The sequence below is a fragment of the Nilaparvata lugens genome, chromosome 10 (genome assembly GCF_014356525.2).
Source record: "Nilaparvata lugens isolate BPH chromosome 10, ASM1435652v1, whole genome shotgun sequence".
Taxonomy (NCBI): domain Eukaryota; kingdom Metazoa; phylum Arthropoda; class Insecta; order Hemiptera; family Delphacidae; genus Nilaparvata; species Nilaparvata lugens.
Genome location: NC_052513.1, coordinates 15,746,370 through 15,765,546, shown reverse-complemented (window position 1 = coordinate 15,765,546; position 19,177 = coordinate 15,746,370). Strand labels below are relative to the sequence as shown.

The 19,177-nt window shown below is 32.8% G+C and overlaps 1 protein-coding gene across 1 annotated transcript; it reads right to left on the bottom strand.

Moving 5' to 3' along the window:
- Nucleotides 1–7,162: 7,162 nt before the first annotated feature.
- Nucleotides 7,163–19,050, bottom strand: LOC111044290 (CUE domain-containing protein 1). The gene is made up of 7 exons (XM_039436412.1): nt 18,751–19,050; nt 18,068–18,288; nt 16,586–16,779; nt 14,285–14,585; nt 11,720–11,828; nt 10,044–10,136; nt 7,163–7,617 (listed from the first exon to the last, which is right to left on the bottom strand). The coding sequence occupies exons 2-7, from the start codon at nt 18,164–18,166 to the stop codon at nt 7,487–7,489; spliced, it is 927 nt and encodes a 308-aa protein (XP_039292346.1). The 5' UTR covers nt 18,167–18,288; nt 18,751–19,050; the 3' UTR covers nt 7,163–7,486.
- Nucleotides 19,051–19,177: the final 127 nt, after the last annotated feature.

The window sequence follows — 19,177 nt, the reverse complement described above, 5'->3', positions numbered from 1 at the left end:
CGACTATCAAAGTCGACTGTTAAAATCGATTACCCGCAAATCGATGTGTATATCGATAACATCGATTAGTGATTACACGATTTTTTTAAATTTTCCAAAATACTAAACCATTTTATTTCAATAGAAACGCAATTTGACTTGAGTTTTCTATTTTTGACCGAGTGAAGTGAGGTCTAAGATTCAAGTCGACGGTTTGGCATTTTTCTTAATGTTGGAATGTTTATATGTTGCGCATTTACAGCGAAACGCGGTAATAGATTTTCATGAAATTTGACAGGTATGTTCCTTTTTTTATTGCGCGTCGACGTATATACAAGGTTTTTGGAAATTTTGCATTTCAAGGATAATATAAAAGGAAAAAGGAGCCTCCTTCATTCGCCAATATTGGAGTAAAAATCAGACTATAGAATTATTCATCATAAATCAGCTGACAAGTGATTACACAGATGTGTGGAGAAGCCAGTCTATTGCTGTATTTCCATAAGGTCTATAGTTTCAATCAGGTACTTGTGGATGAGAATACTGCGTGAGAGGTCTACTGTTCACAGAACTACTAGTATAATTTTCCAAAGTATTTATGCATTAATGTGTAATTCAAAAAATTATGGCTCCGGTTGCACGAAAGCCTGTTAATTTGAATCATGAATAAATCCCCTATGATCAGAGGTTTTTGGTGATAAAGTATATACTGGTAGTACCAAGGTTCCTATTATAGAATACATTTTATTTTAGGTACATTGGGTAGTACCAGTAGGACCTCCTAAATACCTATTTAGGAGGTCCTGGTAGTACCGTAGGCATACTGTACCTCAATTAGAAACTGATATGATACCGTAACTTACTAGACAATAAATAAATAACGAGTGGTACTTTATAAATTTTATATAGTGAAACTAAAAAAAAATAATAATTTAGTAAACAACATTCTAAAAACAATATTTTTATTCCACTCATGTTCATTGAAAGAAAAACAGCAACATATTATACGACACACTATAACAAAAATACATTTACAGTATATTTATAATATAAAAGTAAATGAGATTCACTGAAACTGCAATAGGATATGTCAATATTTTATACTAGCAAATTTCGGCAAAAATGTTTCACAACTTTTATAATCTAGAAGAGTTTATAATTAACCATGTTTCTCTCTTGAATCACTATTTATAGTTAAATATTCTAGATCGTAATCACTAATGAATAGAATTGAAGGATGTTTTGAATAGAGTAAAAATTCAATCACTACAACCCATCGAATCGAACAACCTTCCAGAATATTCTATCAAACTTATGGCAGGAGCAGATTCTTCTACAAACAGCACAAGTCTTTTCAATAATTTTATCTACTCATGAACAGCGGAAAATCAAATCTTCTTATAAGGGTAATAATTTACTTTTGAAACCTTGAAACCACAATAAAGTTTAGAACTTAAATAAAGAGGAGATAACAGAGCAGATCTTTTTTACGAGTTTAACATTATAAATAACAAAACATCCAACACAAATTTTAACGATATTATCTAGTACTGGTAATAAGCTAATTTGAAGAAATAATCTATTCATTAGGGTAACTCAACAGTTATTGGTAGACAAAGATAAAATATTAATTTGTACTAGAGTAAATAGGAAATTTGCTAATTTTAACTAGAATTACTTGAATGATAAAATAAATAAATGAATACGGTAATAACAATTGATGAAATAAAATAATTGAATTGATTAGTGATAAAATATTAAAAGAAGAAAACAAATTTAATCAATAAATATAAACAAACAAAAAGTTTTTTTACTTTGTTGTAGTTCAGACAATGTGTTACTTGTAAATATTTGAAAAACACTTACTTTTCTTGGAGTATTGAGGAATGCATTTCACTCCTGAAGAGGAGCTTCATCAGCCTCAGGCTTTTTCAAATATTTACAAGTAACACAGTGTCAGAACTTCAACAAAGTTGTTATTATATAGTGTTTCGTCATGGAAAGCAACATCAATCAAACCAGAAGTTTTAAATAAATAACCACAACATACCGGTAATAAATTACTAAAATATAAAAAACTAATAATACAAACTGTATTATTAACTCAATTTGGTATTAGAAAATCTCAGTATAAATTCATAAAAGTGCAAAAAGATAAACAATTATAACAACAATTTGTAAAACTAATCGTGCTTAACGATACATAATGGAAATCAATAAATTTGTTAGGTACATAGAATGAAAACAGTCAATTTATTTATCTATCTACTAAATATATACTACGCTCAATAACCTTATATTTATATAAATAAGATGAATCTAGAAATGAGTTGGTGCGATTTGAATTTTTCAGACTAGATGGTAAAATGTATGACACATAAATAATTGATTATAGTATGAATATAACGATTTTTACAATGTAATTATGTGGTTTTTGTTTAACGAAATATATGAGAGTGAATCAATGAGATAGTATTGCTTTTGAATATATTGGTAACCCTTGAAACTCTACAGAAGTAGTAGTATTAGAGATAGCTAAACGTTCTCGAAATTCTTTCATACCAGTAAAAACAAAATTTAATTTCAGAATAATTATTCATGTTTTACAAGACACTACCCCACCCCACACAGTCGTATTACACATTATATAGAATATATAGCGGTTAATAATTATGAGATTTGGTGTAAATTCTTCATACAATATTTTTATTAATGAATATACCATCTATCTGTCTATTTGACCAGTCTTAACTAATGTAATGTTCTTTCTCACCAATAGAAAACAATTCCATATGCATAAAAATAAATTCATAATTGAAGTAGAATAAAAGTATTTTCAAAGAAAAGTTTAATATTCTTCAAACTAGATTTTTGAACAAGTGAAAATCAATAATATTTTTACTAGGTAGTGGAGTTTGAAAAACGTAAAAAATTAAGTAAGAGACATCTTATCAGAACACTGGCTTGGAAATCACTTGTATTGTTTGTAACCTGATAAATAAATAAAAATGTTTGAAAATTGTAGAAGAAACTTCTTAATAATATAATAAGGAATCCTTAAAAATAATTTACTTATAAAATACAGGCTAATAATTTAAAATTCTTTTTGATTTATAGTCAACATGGATTATTACAGAAAACACAAAACAAAGTTTTTAGATTTGTGCTATATTTATGCGCTTAGATCTACTAGTCATTTTGTATCTACTAAAAAATGTAATTCATGGGATTGAATAGACAAATCGGATTTTGAAACAGTACTCAGTTTTAATTTTCATCTTTCAATTTTGTAATAATTGAATATGATTCGTTGCTTTGTTAAATTTCTTATCAATATTTTTCATTGACGTGAGTCAATATTAAATATAAATTTTTCGATTTATACTCGACAAAATCAGTAGAAAATTCTTCTAAATTAGTAAAAAGATACATTACAAAGGCATCCAGTCTAGATTGACTCTAGAATCAGTCTAGACTTGCGAATTGACGTATAGCATGTGATTATGCAAATGGCTTACGTATCTCCAAGAATATAGTGATACAAAAGCAGAATAGAGAAATTAAAATATATAGTATTGATAATTGAATAAGAGAAAGAGACGATTTCCATGAATCTCCACTGATTTTGCAAAGTGTTGGATTGAGGTACGAAGCACTTCCATAATTTTTATAGTAAACACAATAATAATTTGTATACAAAACATTGATTCAATTAATGTGAATAAACAATAAAATGAGTTGCTTCAGTTTGTTAATAGAGAAAACTAGAAAACATTCAAATGGTAACTGAAATAATTGACTTTTTCAAAACCAGGATACAATTCCATTTCACTGACACTCGGTTCTATTCATTATTATATATATCAATAGGACACTAACAATCATTTACTGAATTATATTACTACAGCTATCGTTAAAACTATTCAACAAAATAACAACAATGATACTATATAGCACACTATCAAGATTAAAATATGAACACAAAAAGATTGTACATGTGTATGCAGACACATTAAATTTGCACGATAAAAATTGAATTCCTCTACAATATTTGGATTAAACTTCTTTATAAAATATGATTGTGGCTTATATTACTGATTAAACCTCATATATTAGACACTTTCTTCAATCTCATTAATCTTTGGTAAAATTCGAAACTGGATAAACCGGATTTATCCTATTTTATGTGGCATGAATACAATACTTGCAAAGAAAATCAATAGAGCCATAATTCCAGGAGCTCAAGAATCAGTTTAAAAATGTATTGAGACTTATAAACAAAGTGAAAATCTATAAAAAATTACGATTCAAAGCAATAATAAAGTGATAAAATATGAATTTATGTATAAACAACAGTATTTATTCGTCAAATCATCATTTGGTAGCCTCTAGCTTGATTATATCGAGTTATAGCATAGTTGTTAACCTTCCGGTAGTCGCGCCCTACTCAATCACACGAGCAGTCGCGTGTTGTATTTTTTACAACATCCAATTTGTGTTATGTACTCTTTTTACTGTCAAAACATATTAATTACTTGTACAATCACTTTTTCCATCTTCTTGGATTATTTTACGCCTATGAACATTTGGATGATTACCATTTCATAGCCCAATAAGGTACATCAATCAAAGCATCAATTCTATGTTATTGGTTCGTTTACAGTCCCCGTAACAGTCTTTCCCTATCTTATGCACAGTGCGACTTATGCACTGTCGCGACAAAATGGCACCTAAAGACTGAACCATTGCTCGGTTGATACTGCAACTCAGTAGAGCGATGGGGGAAAGTTTTGTAATGCATAGGTGACTCATTCACTGACACCACTCCATTCAATAGTTTTGTGCAGCAAAAAACTGACACTGTTGTACTTTTTACAACAGCGCGACTGCCGGAAGGTTATTTAAGATCCTGAGGTCAATATTACACCATAGACTAGCGACTAGCTTATTGGCACAACCACTAGTGCATTTAGTTCATTATTTAAATATTAATAAAATAACTATTTTCAATTATACAAAATCATGAATATAACTAGCATTCAATATATTGTTAAATCTCATTATTTCTCTCAATAATTGATTATTTATACTCTTGCAAGCGCCTAGACTCCTCCATCTTCATGTTTTGTTGGTATGTTCTGAACAAAATGTTTCAAATCAGGTTATTACTGTCTCATTGTTTGCCAACTCTATAAATTTAATAATTTTAAAACAATTTCCATAGGATTTCAGATCCAACTACTGTTCATCTATCATTAAGGTTGGGTTGCAACAAGTGAGATCACAAAATTTGAATCCAAAATCAATTTAAACTACTAATTTTGAATTGCACCAATCAAGATTAATTTGAGATTTTGATCTGTGATCAGCATTATGAAAAATGTAGATTTACAGGATCCTCCACATGCAGCAGATATCTGGCTTCAGTCGGACTGAATGTCGTTGTCATTCTCTTCTCTCATAAGTGGACCAAGCTATGATAACCACACAGAAATTAAATCTAACTAGCAGGTAACCCGTGCTCTGCAAGGGTCTGTTTGAAGCAAAAATAGATTGAATTTGGTATTGAAGTTCCATCCTGATATTGAATGTATCAATAACGATTTGATTGGACGTTTATCTCACATAAACTATGAATCATAAATTGAATAAATTTGTTTAATTATTGAGATTATAATTGAATCACTTTTTGCTTTTAGAAGAAACGACTAGCAGTCAGATATTTTTACAATAAATGAATAGATCACTCACTGGCCAACGAGATCTTTCGGCAGTTCCGCCATCTTCTTGGTAACAACCTTTAATAAAATGATTTATTCATTTATTGTAAAAATATCTGACTGCTAGTCGGTTTTTCTAAAAGCAAGAAGTGATTTAATAATAAGCAGTTCGTGATGGAAAACAACATTGAAAAATTATAATTGATTGAATACCAAAAGTGAAAATAGGTCTATAACCATCCTCGGGAAAATGAGAATCGAGAATCTGGATGCAAATTTCAATTTAATCAGTTCAGTAGTTCAGGCGCGTGCGTCATTCGTGAATTTCCTATCCCTTACGTATATAAGCCAGTTCTTTTCTTTATTATATTACAGATTATACTGTTTTATACAATGAATGAATAAATAAATTCCGTATCCTGCACATGTATGAGCCAATTCCTTCCTTTATACAGAGTGGTGCAGAGGAAACGCATGTATTTCGAACCGCTAGTACTCTGTGACGGGAGGGGGTATTGCCCTAAAACGAATGATGGCAGACGGCCCATACTATGCCATTCCAGTTGCTATGAGTGTTGTAACGTACAACATCGTGTATTCGCTGCCGAGCAGTTTTTTTTAGAAACAAAGAATCCGTAGTCACGGTGTAACGCTTTTCCGTCAATATTTTAGAGTTGGGCTTCAAGGTGCAATGCCCGATCGAAATATTGTTGTAGTGTTTAGAAAAGCACTAGTAGTTCTTTGAACAGTAAACCTCACGCAGTTTTTTCATCCACAAGTATCTGATGTCACCTGTTCACCGGCATCTCCAGACATCTGTGTAATGCATGCAATAAATAATCCACTTGTCAGCTGATTGATTGTGAATAATTCTATAGGCTGATTTATCCTTTCTTCAGATTAGATGATATATTATATAGTGATACCGAAGTATTTCCTTTCATATTATCATTGAAATGCAAAATTATTTCAGAAAACCTGGTGTATACATCGACGCGCAGTTAAAAATGAACATTTTCGCCAAATCTCATAGAATTCTATCAACGCGTTTGGTCGTTAATGTGTTACATACATACAGAAAAAAGAAAATCCGAGTTATAACATAGACCTCACTAGGTTCGGTCAAATATGGGCCGTCTGCCAACATTTTTACCAGGGCAATACCCCTCCCGTCGCCGAGTACTAGCGATTCGAAAAACATGCGTTTCCTCTGAACCAGACTGTGTATTAAGGTGGAAATTACTGAGATATGAAATTATTCAAATGCTAATGAATTAATTATTATTATAAGAAAATCCAAATTAAATGCTGCAATTCCCCCCGAAGACTTCTGCTACTGCAAATATTGACAACAGGGTAAACAGCTAGATGAAAATTCAGCTTCATCAAATAAACAGCTAGATGGAAATTCGATGATGCTGAATTACCCGGTTGTCAATATTTGCAGTAACATAAGTCTTCGGGGTGAATTACAGCATCTAATTTGGATTTTCGTTTAATAATAATGTATATCAAGGGGTGAGGAGGGAGTTTTCTTTTTAATTATTTCCATTGGAATATTTTTGTGCGGTTTAGTACAACTGATTGATTGAACAATTTATAGAGGGCTATGAAATAATTGATTGATGCAACCCAACATGTATAGTTAAAATCAGCTGACCAGAAATTTGATACCAGTTGGTGTAATCCAGCTAGTGAAGTGATTCACTTAACCTGTCAGCTTTCCATAATATGAATAACACAGACGCCTCCCTTCAACCGATGCTGACAGAATGAAGTGAACCACATTAGACACCGTCGCTGTCGTCTTCCTGTAGGAGGAGGTTGTCACGTGACGGCGCCAGAATCTGCTTGGCGGAGGTCCGCTTCTTGCGACCCGTGAACACTCGGGCCAACTGCGAAAACTTCTTACGCGACACTGCAAGAAAAGTAGTGCTTCTTGTTACATAAAATATAACCTCAAATCAAACCGAATCAACTCTATGAACCCTTGAGACTACGACCCGATATCACCAGAAATGGAAACTATTTATTCGTTTATCATTTATTTATTATTTATTTAATCATTCAGAATTACTATACACAACTTACAAAAAAGTACCACAGGCTCACGCCTAAAACGGTTCCAATTCTAATTTATACAACAGTCCAAATTAATAAAAACAATATGAAAACCTTGTATAGTGAGATCCACGTTATAATGACAGTATTTGATCAACTTTGGTTTTGCTATCCTTGTCTATCATTTGACAAAGCCTGGTAATATCCTTTTCTATGTCCACAACGATGCCAATTATGTTTTGACAGTGTAGAAATATAATTAATTAATACAGAGAATCGGCATCGCTATTCTTTTATCTTTATCCACTGCCATTATAACGTGGACCTCACTATAGTACCCTTTATTATTAAAAACTTTAAAATATTTCAATCACGACTAGTTTCGACACTAACTCAGGTCATTTTCAAGTTGAAAATAGCTTGACATTTTTTAAACAGTCCAAATGTAGCAAGGTTATGTGTCACTTCAACATTCTTCAGTTACACACTCTATTTACAATTCAAAACACACAAAAATCATTTTTAAATTGAAAAAAAAAAATACTTCTAAATTGAATTAAATTAATTACAAATATTCAGAAAATTCCAAACTTTGAAAAACTAAAGAATTTTGAGACCGAGAAGACAAACTAAAGTGAGGTCCAAGTAAAGCTAGGTTTTCCTTTGTGCGTAAATGCCGTCGTCGACCACGACAGGGAGAGAATCTCAGATTGAGTAGATTTAAAGTTGTCTAGATAACCTAAAATATTATTTTCAATTATGTTTTAATGGGTCAGGTTGAGCTAATACTTTTTATACTTTTAAATGGCAATATGTTTATATAATTAAAAATGTTCAATTCTTTAATAATAAAGACAAATAATGAAAAGTTATTTGATCAGCTGTTTTAGCACACTTGAAATTTGGACAATATGAATGTCAACAATGCTTGCCGTCGTCGACTGCGGACATTTACGCATAAACGAAAACGTCCCTTACAATGACAGAGGAGAAAGATAAGAGAACTACGTTGCCGATCCTCTGCCTTGCCACTGCCTTCTACTAAGGATAGCTGATACAGGTATATCCGATGTCATATCAACTGTTCATTCTTGTTTAAAATCATCTATTCTATTTCATTCGCCTCGAAAATATACTTTTCATTGACAACATAATGAACTTCCATGATTGAGATTAAATATCTTGTTGATTGATAATATTCTACATTGTTAGAAACCGATCTGGCAACGTTGCAGAACTGGAAAAGGATAGATTACACCAATGTTAATCAAATACTGCCATTATAACGTGGACCTCACCATATGATTGAGCAGTAGTTGAGTCTAATCAGATGATTTTAAACTGGTTCTGTGACACTCAAACCAAGTTTTTGATCACTTTTTGCTACTAGAAAAAACGACTGGCAGTCGGATTTTTTACAATAGATGACGGACATGCCGAAAGATCTCGTTGTCACAGTGAGTGATTAATTCATTTATTGTAAAAAATCTGACTGCTTGTAGTTTTTCTTAATAGCAAAAAGTGATTTAATAATAAGCAGTTCGTGATGGAAAACAACATTGAAGAATTCTATTCTGCCAAGGTTTTGCTTTGGTGAAATCTATGAGCTGAAATCAAACAGCATCAACTCATAACTCATCAACTTGAAGAGTATAAAGAAGATGCTGTAAACCACCCCAAAGACTTCTGCTAATTAAAATATTGACCGAAGAGTTAACAGCTATAGTGAGGTCCACGTTATAATGGCAGTGGATAAAGATAGAAGTATAGCGATGCCGATTCTCTGCATTGAGTTATTATATTTTTACACTGTCAAAAACATAATTGGCATCGTTGTGGACCTAGAAAAGGATGGTACCACCGGCTTTGTCGAATGATAGACAAGGATAGCAAAACCAAAGTTGATCAAATACTGTCATTATAGCTTACTACAGAAGGAAATTCGATGAGATCCGAAAATTGTCAGCCCACAGATTATTATTTTTGGATGGTAGCTCAAATCGAATTTCCTTCTAGCTGTTAACTCTGTGGTCAATAATTGCAGTAGCAGAAGTCTTCGGGGTTGTTTACAGCGAATTGTAATATTACGTCTTTGAAGTGGTTTTCACACAATTATCACCTCTATGACTGAAACGTTTACTATTGACAAAAAAATATATTTGACGTAGGAATTTCGTACAACAGATGCTTGATTGAGTTCATTTCTTAAATTATCAAGACTTCTTACAACAACCAGTAATTATAATACGGTACTCTTCTTGTTTTTCTAAATAGTTTACTCACTTTTTCCCATGTTTCGCAGTCTTTCTTTGAAGATATCCTCCTCATCGCTTCCTTTATGGGGAAAGCTGGTCAGCCGTTCCTCGGGTGGACTATCTGTAATGAGATCGAAGAGACAAATGAGAGAAGTTTACGAATAGAAACACTATACAATTAGAAGATGAAGTAACTAATTCAAGGTACTTGGATGATAATAATGTACAGTAATAATTTTGTTTTTGGAGAATCCTTTCAACGTTATGAGAATTACTATTTGTTATACTACTAGTTCTGCGAACAGTAGACCTCGCTCATGAATAGCCTACAAATTTCAAACTAATGAGAAGGGCCATTAAGAAAGTACAGTATATTGTGAAGATTTATCCATGTCATCTATTATTTTCTCCATTGAAAGTGCTAAAGACATTGTTTCCAGGGACACCGGACTTATAAATGTCTCTCAAGGAGGTACCTTCATATCGTCCACATATTTACAATTTACAACTTTTCTAACAATTAATTATAAGAAATCGGTCAACTGACAGAAAAATGGAATATGCAGTAGGCAATTTAGACTATGAATCGTCTCACAGAAATCGGTCAACTGACAGAAAAATGGAATATGCAGTAGGCAATTTAGACTATGAATCGTCTCACAGACGATAGTGAGACGGAAATGATTCTAAATAACATGGGTTTGTTGGTGACAATGACAGGAGGTTGCTAATAATGTTTTTCATGAAAAGTGGATTCAATGTTATGGCGGCTTGTTATGCCTATGCAGAATGTTTATGCTCACAAGTCGGTTTCCGATCTCATACTAAAACGAAAACAAGAGCTAACTAAGCTGTGATGTCTCCGGCCGGTTCGGTAGGTCTAGAAACTATTCATCTATGAAACAGGGAAATATCGTGTTGAAAAGGGAAGAAGAAATGGGTGCAATCAAGTGAGAAGTTTTCTTCAATTAATAAATACAGTATGATTTGGAGCTGCTCAGACGTTTCAAGGTTCACCGCTGACAAATCTTGTCCTCTATCGATAGCTTTTCAACGATACCATTCATTCAATACAGCACATTTTAGAGCGGCACAATTTATATCAAAACCAGAGGTCTTATCAAAAATCGTTACACATAAGTTTCTGCGCCTTGTTTCAAAGAACTTGTATACCAAATTTCATCCAAATCGGACAATAACTGCGACTGTAACTGCGGTACAAACAAACAAAAGCCGATCGAGTCGAAACTAAGACCTCAGCTTCGCTTCGGTCAATTATAATACAGTGATTTGTAAGACATTATTACCGAATGATTTTGAAGAATAACATGAGAAACGATAGGATCAATACAAGAAGATTTATTTAAAAGACACCACAACATAGATAAAAATGAGAGTTCATAATTAATTATGTATGCTCATCACGGAACTTACTTTAGTTGAACTGTAATTATTACAATGTATACTGAGGAATAAGGTACATGCATTCTATGAATAGGCCTAGAGAAAAGTTTTATCAAAGATAACTAAAGGCATCGTGCTAAAATTAAGGGGTGAATTTACCATAGAGATAAGGTCTCTTGATGGTATACTGTACTATATAGATAATTATATTGTTGCTGGAATGTCTAGATTTTACCTAATTCACCTGTACAATGTATAACTTTCTACGATTAGTAATTGAGTTATAAATTGTTCAATTACCTTTATCAAGCATTGAAAGAAAATCTTTATTCCATCGCAGTTCAGCCATGAATTCTTCGTTTTGAAGAAAAAGCGCAATTCTTTCATCCTCCAGTAATTCGTTTTCAGTGAGAGTTCGCCTATTCACTACTTGAAAGGCTACCCAATAGGTTTGATTCTTTTTCAAACTTGCATACTGTCACAAAATTTTTTCAATCATTTTTCCAACAAAACAAAATTATCTGATGGTAACAATAATTTTCCAATCTTTCTATAACCTGTTCGAAACATTACAATAATTTCTAAGAAAACCTCAAAAACACAAAACTACACTTAAATTATCAAGAATATGAATTTAATTTTCAATTATTAAAAATATGAATTTAATTTTCATCAGACAACTAATATCAGTCACTAATAATGTTTAATTTCATTCTAAAAATGTAAACTATGCAAAGCACTACTTGAAGAATAGGCAATAAATCCCAAAATAATCTATCTATTCATACGTTTTTTAATAGATCTACTAGCTAATGTGGCTTGAAAACGAAAATTAAACCATGAAATTTGGGGAATAATAGACGATAGTAATGCGAAAACCATGTATATGATGCTAGAACAGAACTACTGTGACAACTGTACAGGGCTACATCAATTGTAGCATGCTGTGAAAAAACATAATAAAAGTTCTCTTCATCTCATCTCTCTCTCTCTCTTCCTCTCTTCCTGTCTCTCTCTCGGGACTCAATTGACAGAAAGAGGGTACTCCGACCTCCAGTGGAAGCCCCTCGAGAGATGATGACTCAAACTCAATTACTCGATAAAATTGTGAGAGGCTACACAGGCCATGAAATCATTAAATTATTACGCCCACGCAGAGAAACAAAAGAGCTCCATTAGAGAAGGATAGAAGGAGTGTAGCGTATATTGGAGAGTGAGAACAAATATTATTTATCAGTTTGGTTACCCCACTCCACACAAATTAATTAATATATAAAAGAATGCATATTTATTTAATAAATACAAATACAAATCTCAGTATTTATTTATCATTTACAATCAACTTAAAGACAAAGAAACAGATAACAGTCCAAAAGTCTTATTAATAAATAAATAGTTTTATTATAAGTAATTTATTTAATAAAGTCTTTAAATTCTCAATAAGAGACTTGCAGATAATGTAAGTTATTCATTTGAATAAATCGATCTACATTCGATTAGGATGGATTGTAACTAGATTAGAATGGATGGTCATGTTCGAAAGAGCTTGCATAATGTTACTTTTTGTGATATTTTAATAAATAAATAAATAACTGAAGATGGAAAGAAATTGATTCTAAAAATAATTTATAATAATTTACATGTGTCTCTGAATTTAAAGACGAATAAAGTATAAATTTTAATGGTATGGTAATCTATAATATTGTGTTAAATTTATAGTCCATATGGTATATAATCTACAATTTAGATAATAACTGAAATAAATGTAACATGAAAGCATATTTTTGTACGCTTGTACGGTGCATATATTGATTAATTTTCTACGTAGTATTAAATTAATATATATTAGGAAGTGTATGAATCTGTAAGTTAATATTGTCTTCAATCATCCCAATTACAGATCAACAATTGGGTTTATTATTAAGCAATATTTACCAAATATTGGGTATATATTAACCAAAATTAATCATTATTATTGTTGATTTTTGACGATTCTACTTTTCTAAAATATCTACTGTAATTATTAGTTGAATTTAAACCTAAATTTTCTGAATTATTTCGAAATATGTTTTTCTTTTACTGTTTTGCAACTCCCACCAGCGAGCAAAGAGTTTCTTTTTGCTGGTGATGCCTGGATTTTATATTTTATTCAAGTATATGTATGAAATAATCGTGTTTATTTATTTATATTTTTAATGATATGTCATATTAAAAAGAGTTTGTAATATGTCTTGGATATTCTAAATTGGCGATAAATGAAATTGTGATGAAAATGTAAAATATGGTAGAATCTTGAATTGTTACTAACCTTTAATAAATAAACTATAGTGAGGTCCACGTTATAATGGTAGTGTTTTATTAGCAAAGGTATTGCTATCCTTGTCTATCATTCAAAAAAGCGGACAGCGCTATCTCTTTCTCACTTTGCTCTGTTGCCAGATCGTCTTTTAACAATGTAGAATTAATAATTAATTAATACAATATTTAATATTAATTATGAAAACTATAATTTCTCGCTCAGTAAAATATAATTGATTATTTTAACGAGCATTAACAGTTAATATTACATCAATAAACCTGTATCAGCTACCGTCTATAGATGGCATTGACAAGACAGAGGATCGGCAACGTTGTTCCCCTATCTTTTTTCACTGCCATTATAACGTGGACCTTACAATAGTCAAGGCAGTAAGGGATTGTATCAAAAATAGTTTTTAATTACCTCAGTCTATTGGGAAACAACAAAATAGATTAATTCAAATTAAAAAATTACTATTCAGAAAGAAACAACTATCAAAAATCTGCAGGTCTTTTATATGGAACCCTCATTAAATTAAACAACCGATAGGACAGCTTCAGGCCTACCTGCTTGCTAGAAGTTGCGTCAGACGTCAGCGTCAGACGCAGAAAGTCGTCAGGCAGCTGTCCCAGAAGAGGCGGCACCCATCCCATCTGCTGCCTCAGTGGTGTCCCCGAATTGCTACCTGACGTCACAAGTGATGCCCCCGCATTGCTAGCTGACGTCACAACGTCACACGGCACGGCCGCTGCACCTTCCGACTCGTCGGACAACCGAGTCGGACTCGCGTAGACGGGCACCTGACTCAGCAGGTCGGGAGTCTCGTCCAGCAGAGTCGGACAGTCGCTCGGTTCATCGTGTTTCTTCCTACAAAATATAAAACACGGATTCATAAATTATTTATTCATTTGTCATGAATAGCAATACATACTATAATGTACAATTGTCATACAAAACAATAAACTTGAAAATATACAAAACTTAAATTTATTTCTATGAGCCTGCTTTAAATTTGTGGATTGATTGGGATGTTTTCAAATTCAATGGCAGAGCATCGAACACTTTCTTGCCAATGTAGTTGGGATTCAACTCAGAAGTATATTCGTTCGTGCGTGTCAGGTGATTTATATGCCAATATTAGAGTAGTATTCAAATGTTTCAACAGCTTTGTCATTAAATATAAAAAATCTGGTGTGGCGCACTCACACAACTTTCCTTGCCGTTATGAGAATTGATCACCTGACGCTAGTGTTCACGCTCATCCCAAGTCTACTTATAAACAAATATCTGAGCCAGCTGGTGACAGGACAATAACGCTGGAGACATACAAGGTCTGCTATCTTTTCATAGTGAATCATTTAATAGAATCAACAGTTGCCAAGTTTGCAATTGGATAATCACATTTTCTCGAATTTCGAGCTTATTTTCATCTTAGGTGAAAATCTTACACAACAATAATTGTAGAGATTTTTATGCCCAATCTTTTCCACTTGAATTTTCTTGTTTATCTTGTATCTGAAGCCTGATAATTGGGAATCTAAAATCAAACTTTGCATAGATGGGGCGGAGCTCCTGAAATTTTTACAGATATGGGACTTGTGGCAGTTGATAGAGATTATCAATGATTATTTTAGATATAAATTTAATCGAAATCGTTGGAGCCGTTTTCAAGAAAATCGCGAAAAACCCTGTATTTGACAACATTTTCTCCATTTTAGCCGCCATCTTGAATTGCATTTGATCGAAATTGTTCGTGTCGGATCCTTATATTGAAGGACCTTAAGTTTCAAATTTCAAGTCATTCCGTTAATTGGGAGATGAGATATCGTGTACACAGACGCACATACACTCATACACAACACACACACACACACACACACACACACACACACACCACACACACACACACACACACACAAATGAATTTCGTTTCTATGAACGAATCTCGTTGAAATGAAAAATATGACTCCCAACTTGAAATAAACATCTTCCAAGAAGACTATTATAATTCAAATCTTGACTCAATCTTTTAATTATTTTTAACCTTTTAATTTTTATTATAATAATATAAAATATAAAATACATGATATAATAGTATTATTATTATTATTTAATGGCACTCACTCACTGACTGACTCACTCACTCACAGAACTAAAAATCTACCGGACCAAAAACGTTCAAATTTGGTAGGTATGTTCAGTTGGCCCTTTAGAGGCGCGCTAAGAACAGATTTGGAAAAATTTCCAAAGATACGCCCAAAATTTACGTTTTTCCAGCGTTTTCTCTGATTTATTGAGAACAAATGAACAGAAAATGTTCAAATTCAGTACAGAAGCTCAGCTAGGGTGTAATAATGTTGTTTTAGAAGGAATTTGCAATAACGTCAAAGATACGCCCAAAATTAGCGTTTTTTTTTGCTTTTTCTCAGATTTATCGAGAACAAATTAACAGAAAATGTTCAAATTTAGTACAGAAGCTCAGCTAGGGTGTAATAATGTTGTGTTAGAAGGAATTTGCAATAACGTCAAAGTTACGCCCAAAATTCGCGGTATTTTGCGTTTTCTCAGTTCTTTCATCAAGTAATAGACAGAAAATGTTCAACTTTGGTTCAACAAGAGGTTTAGCTAGGGTTAATTTAATATTTCATCAAAGATACGCCCAAAATCAGCGTTTTTCTCAGCTTTTCTGCGTTTTCTCAGTACTTTGATTTTCTGATGGAATGAAGAATGAAGCATGCTCAAATGAAAAATGCAGGCGAGCGAAGCGAGCCCACTGATCTCATTTTTGGACGATCCAGTCGGGGGTGACATGTATATTATGTGAAACTGGTAATAAAAATTTGATTTGATTTTGAATCTTGACTGACATTTTGGGAGTAGAAGTGCCACTAGCCGCAGCCCCTCTCTCGGCACGGGCCGCAGACGACATGAGTGGCTGCCCTGACTCGTCCAAGTCATCATCCAACTCATGTCTGATCTTCTCGTTCTCATTGTCGGTTGTCATCGCCAACAACTGGTCAATTGTCGCGTCAACAGCGCCTTGATTCGACCGTAGAACGGCCTGAAAATTAAAATACAAAACTCAATACAGAACGAGATGCGGAAATAGAGGATGATGTGAATCATCTTTTTGGTGTGAAATAATGATAAATGATGAAATAATTATTTTTCAGAAAATTCATCATCATACAATTTTTGTTATAATACAATACACAAATGAAATAATCGAGAGAATAGTAACCATTGAAAATTAATATTAACTGAATCCTTCTGATTAAATTACACATATACAAAGCTTTAAAGCTTGACCGCATTTCGTGTCTTGTTGTTATTTTCAGGATTACAGGATCAATAAGCTGATAATCGGATAACTTCCTGCCGTGCCAACTCGTTCACCGCCAGTGCATAAAAGTCCTGAAATCCGCTTCATGTGGCTTGGCTCTTATGCTCTGTTGCTCTGACCGGAATCGTGCTTGACTCTCACCCGCCAATGGTTGCTCTTTGGTAACCTACTGGTGGCCGTATTTAGTACGAGATAGAAGCCTAAACCAAACTAACCTTTCTAGTTTAATAATATTTTTATTATTCCCCACTTTCCTAGAGAGGAATATTCACTATGTACTATATTAATTAGTTTCAGCTGCTGTATTTTTTATATTGCGAATCCTATACTATTAAACGAGCAACTTCTGTTTATATGTTTGTATTTCACCGGATCTCGAAAACGTCTCTAACGATTCTCACTAAATTCAGAACATAGTAGGTTTATAATACAAAGATTCGATTTCACTAGGTCTCATCCCTGGGAAAACTCGCTGAAGGACATTAAAAGGAAAATTATCAGTCATCCTTGGAATAACAGCTGATAATAATTATTTCGTCGTCTGTTGGTGATGGATGTGAGTGAGCGAGTTAATGCAATACCTAATATCACTATCGAAGTGATAGTAGGTATTGGTTCATGTGTGTGGGTCTGTGTCAAAATTACTACTCAGCTGTTGAACTTTTGTAATCATTCAATCAGGTACTTAGTGCCGGTTGCAAAAAAGCCGGGTTATTTTCAATCCTGATTAATTCCAGTAGATCCATCTTTTTGAAATGGTCTTCTCTAATTTGGTTCACGTGAAGTTAATCAGGATTCAAATTTAACCGGCTTTTGTAAGGGAAATTTTTGCATTCCTCTGGGAATTAATCTCAATTTATTGTGATTAGATAGAACATTTCTGTATAAATGTTATTATAATTTCTTCTTTCGTAATAAAGTTGTTATGCTTTTGTACTCCAGAGCGAAGCTCGGTCCCCGATATTAAACATTATTTGATTTGAGTATAATGAAAAATGTGGTTTACCTCAATGACATCATCATCCATGGCTGGAAACATAGTTTTGAAGTCAGCCATCGCCTGATGGAATTCAAGTTGAGTGGTTTGCTGTTGCACGGTTGCCATTTTGTGCAAGTATTTATTCAACTAGAAAAGAGAGCCGAAGTTTACTTTGCCACTGGTGTTGCTTTTCTGGAGTACATCTTCTTACCCGATGCCACACATTCTAATTTCTTTGTAGACAGGACCTGTAAATGTTTAGCGTTAATAGTTAATTTAACAAGCAATTTGAATGAACAATACATTTTTTTGTAATAAATATTAAATGACTTTACTTTACTTTTATCACCCCTTTGACTGTAGGGATTGCTGAAAAATATTACAATATAGTTAAAATTTGATTGCGCTGTTACACTGTTACTATATATTAATAGTAAAATCAAAGTACATGCAATTACTCTGTGACTGTCTGATGTCGTAATGACTTGCTGGAACAAGCATTTATGAGCTGAGTGATATCTCCCTATGAATCTTAATACTAAATAAGGATGTTATTTAATGTGTAACCATTAATACTCTCATAGTTATAAGTTGAATAGATAAACCGAAATCACCTAACTACTAATCTATCGTAGAAATAAATTTAACAATCAATAAATAATATGAATTAGTAACATGCATCTTCCAAATATTATTTTATTTATTCTCACCTAGGAGTTGCAATCAAATGAGGCAAATTAAATTCAACATGTAGGTACTTTGAATCAGGCACCATTTGCTATTGAAGTCTAATTAATTTCGGTCGATTCTACGTAATGTTTCTCACATACAATCTTGGATTTACAACACATTCTACTACTTAATAGCAAGCCGTATGAAACATTATTTGAAATACATTTATGATTATAGAAATTTAATCAGGACTCGAAAATATAATTTTATTTGAAGATGTAATCAACCGGTACAATGGAAGGATAAGAACTAGCAGAAAGGAAACATTAATTTACTTTTGAACAGCTGACGGCTGTCAGGAAGAAATATACAGAACACCAACACAACATTTATTAACAATACTTTTTGAGATGGATTGTTTTCTCATCAGGCTTTTAGTAATAACATTGAGAAAAATATTCTACG

What these genes read in the sequence shown, in the direction of transcription:
- LOC111044290 (XM_039436412.1), bottom strand. Translation starts at nt 18,166, where the DNA reads ATGGCAACCGTGCAACAGCAAACCACTCAACTTGAATTCCATCAGGCG. An exon ending in GGCACTTCTACTCCCAAAAT is followed by an intron (nt 14,586 to 16,585) that starts GTCAGTCAAGAT and finishes TATATTTTGTAG; the next exon opens with GAAGAAACACGATGAACCGA. An exon ending in TCTTTCAATGCTTGATAAAG is followed by an intron (nt 10,137 to 11,719) that starts GTAATTGAACAA and finishes ATCTCATTACAG; the next exon opens with ATAGTCCACCCGAGGAACGG.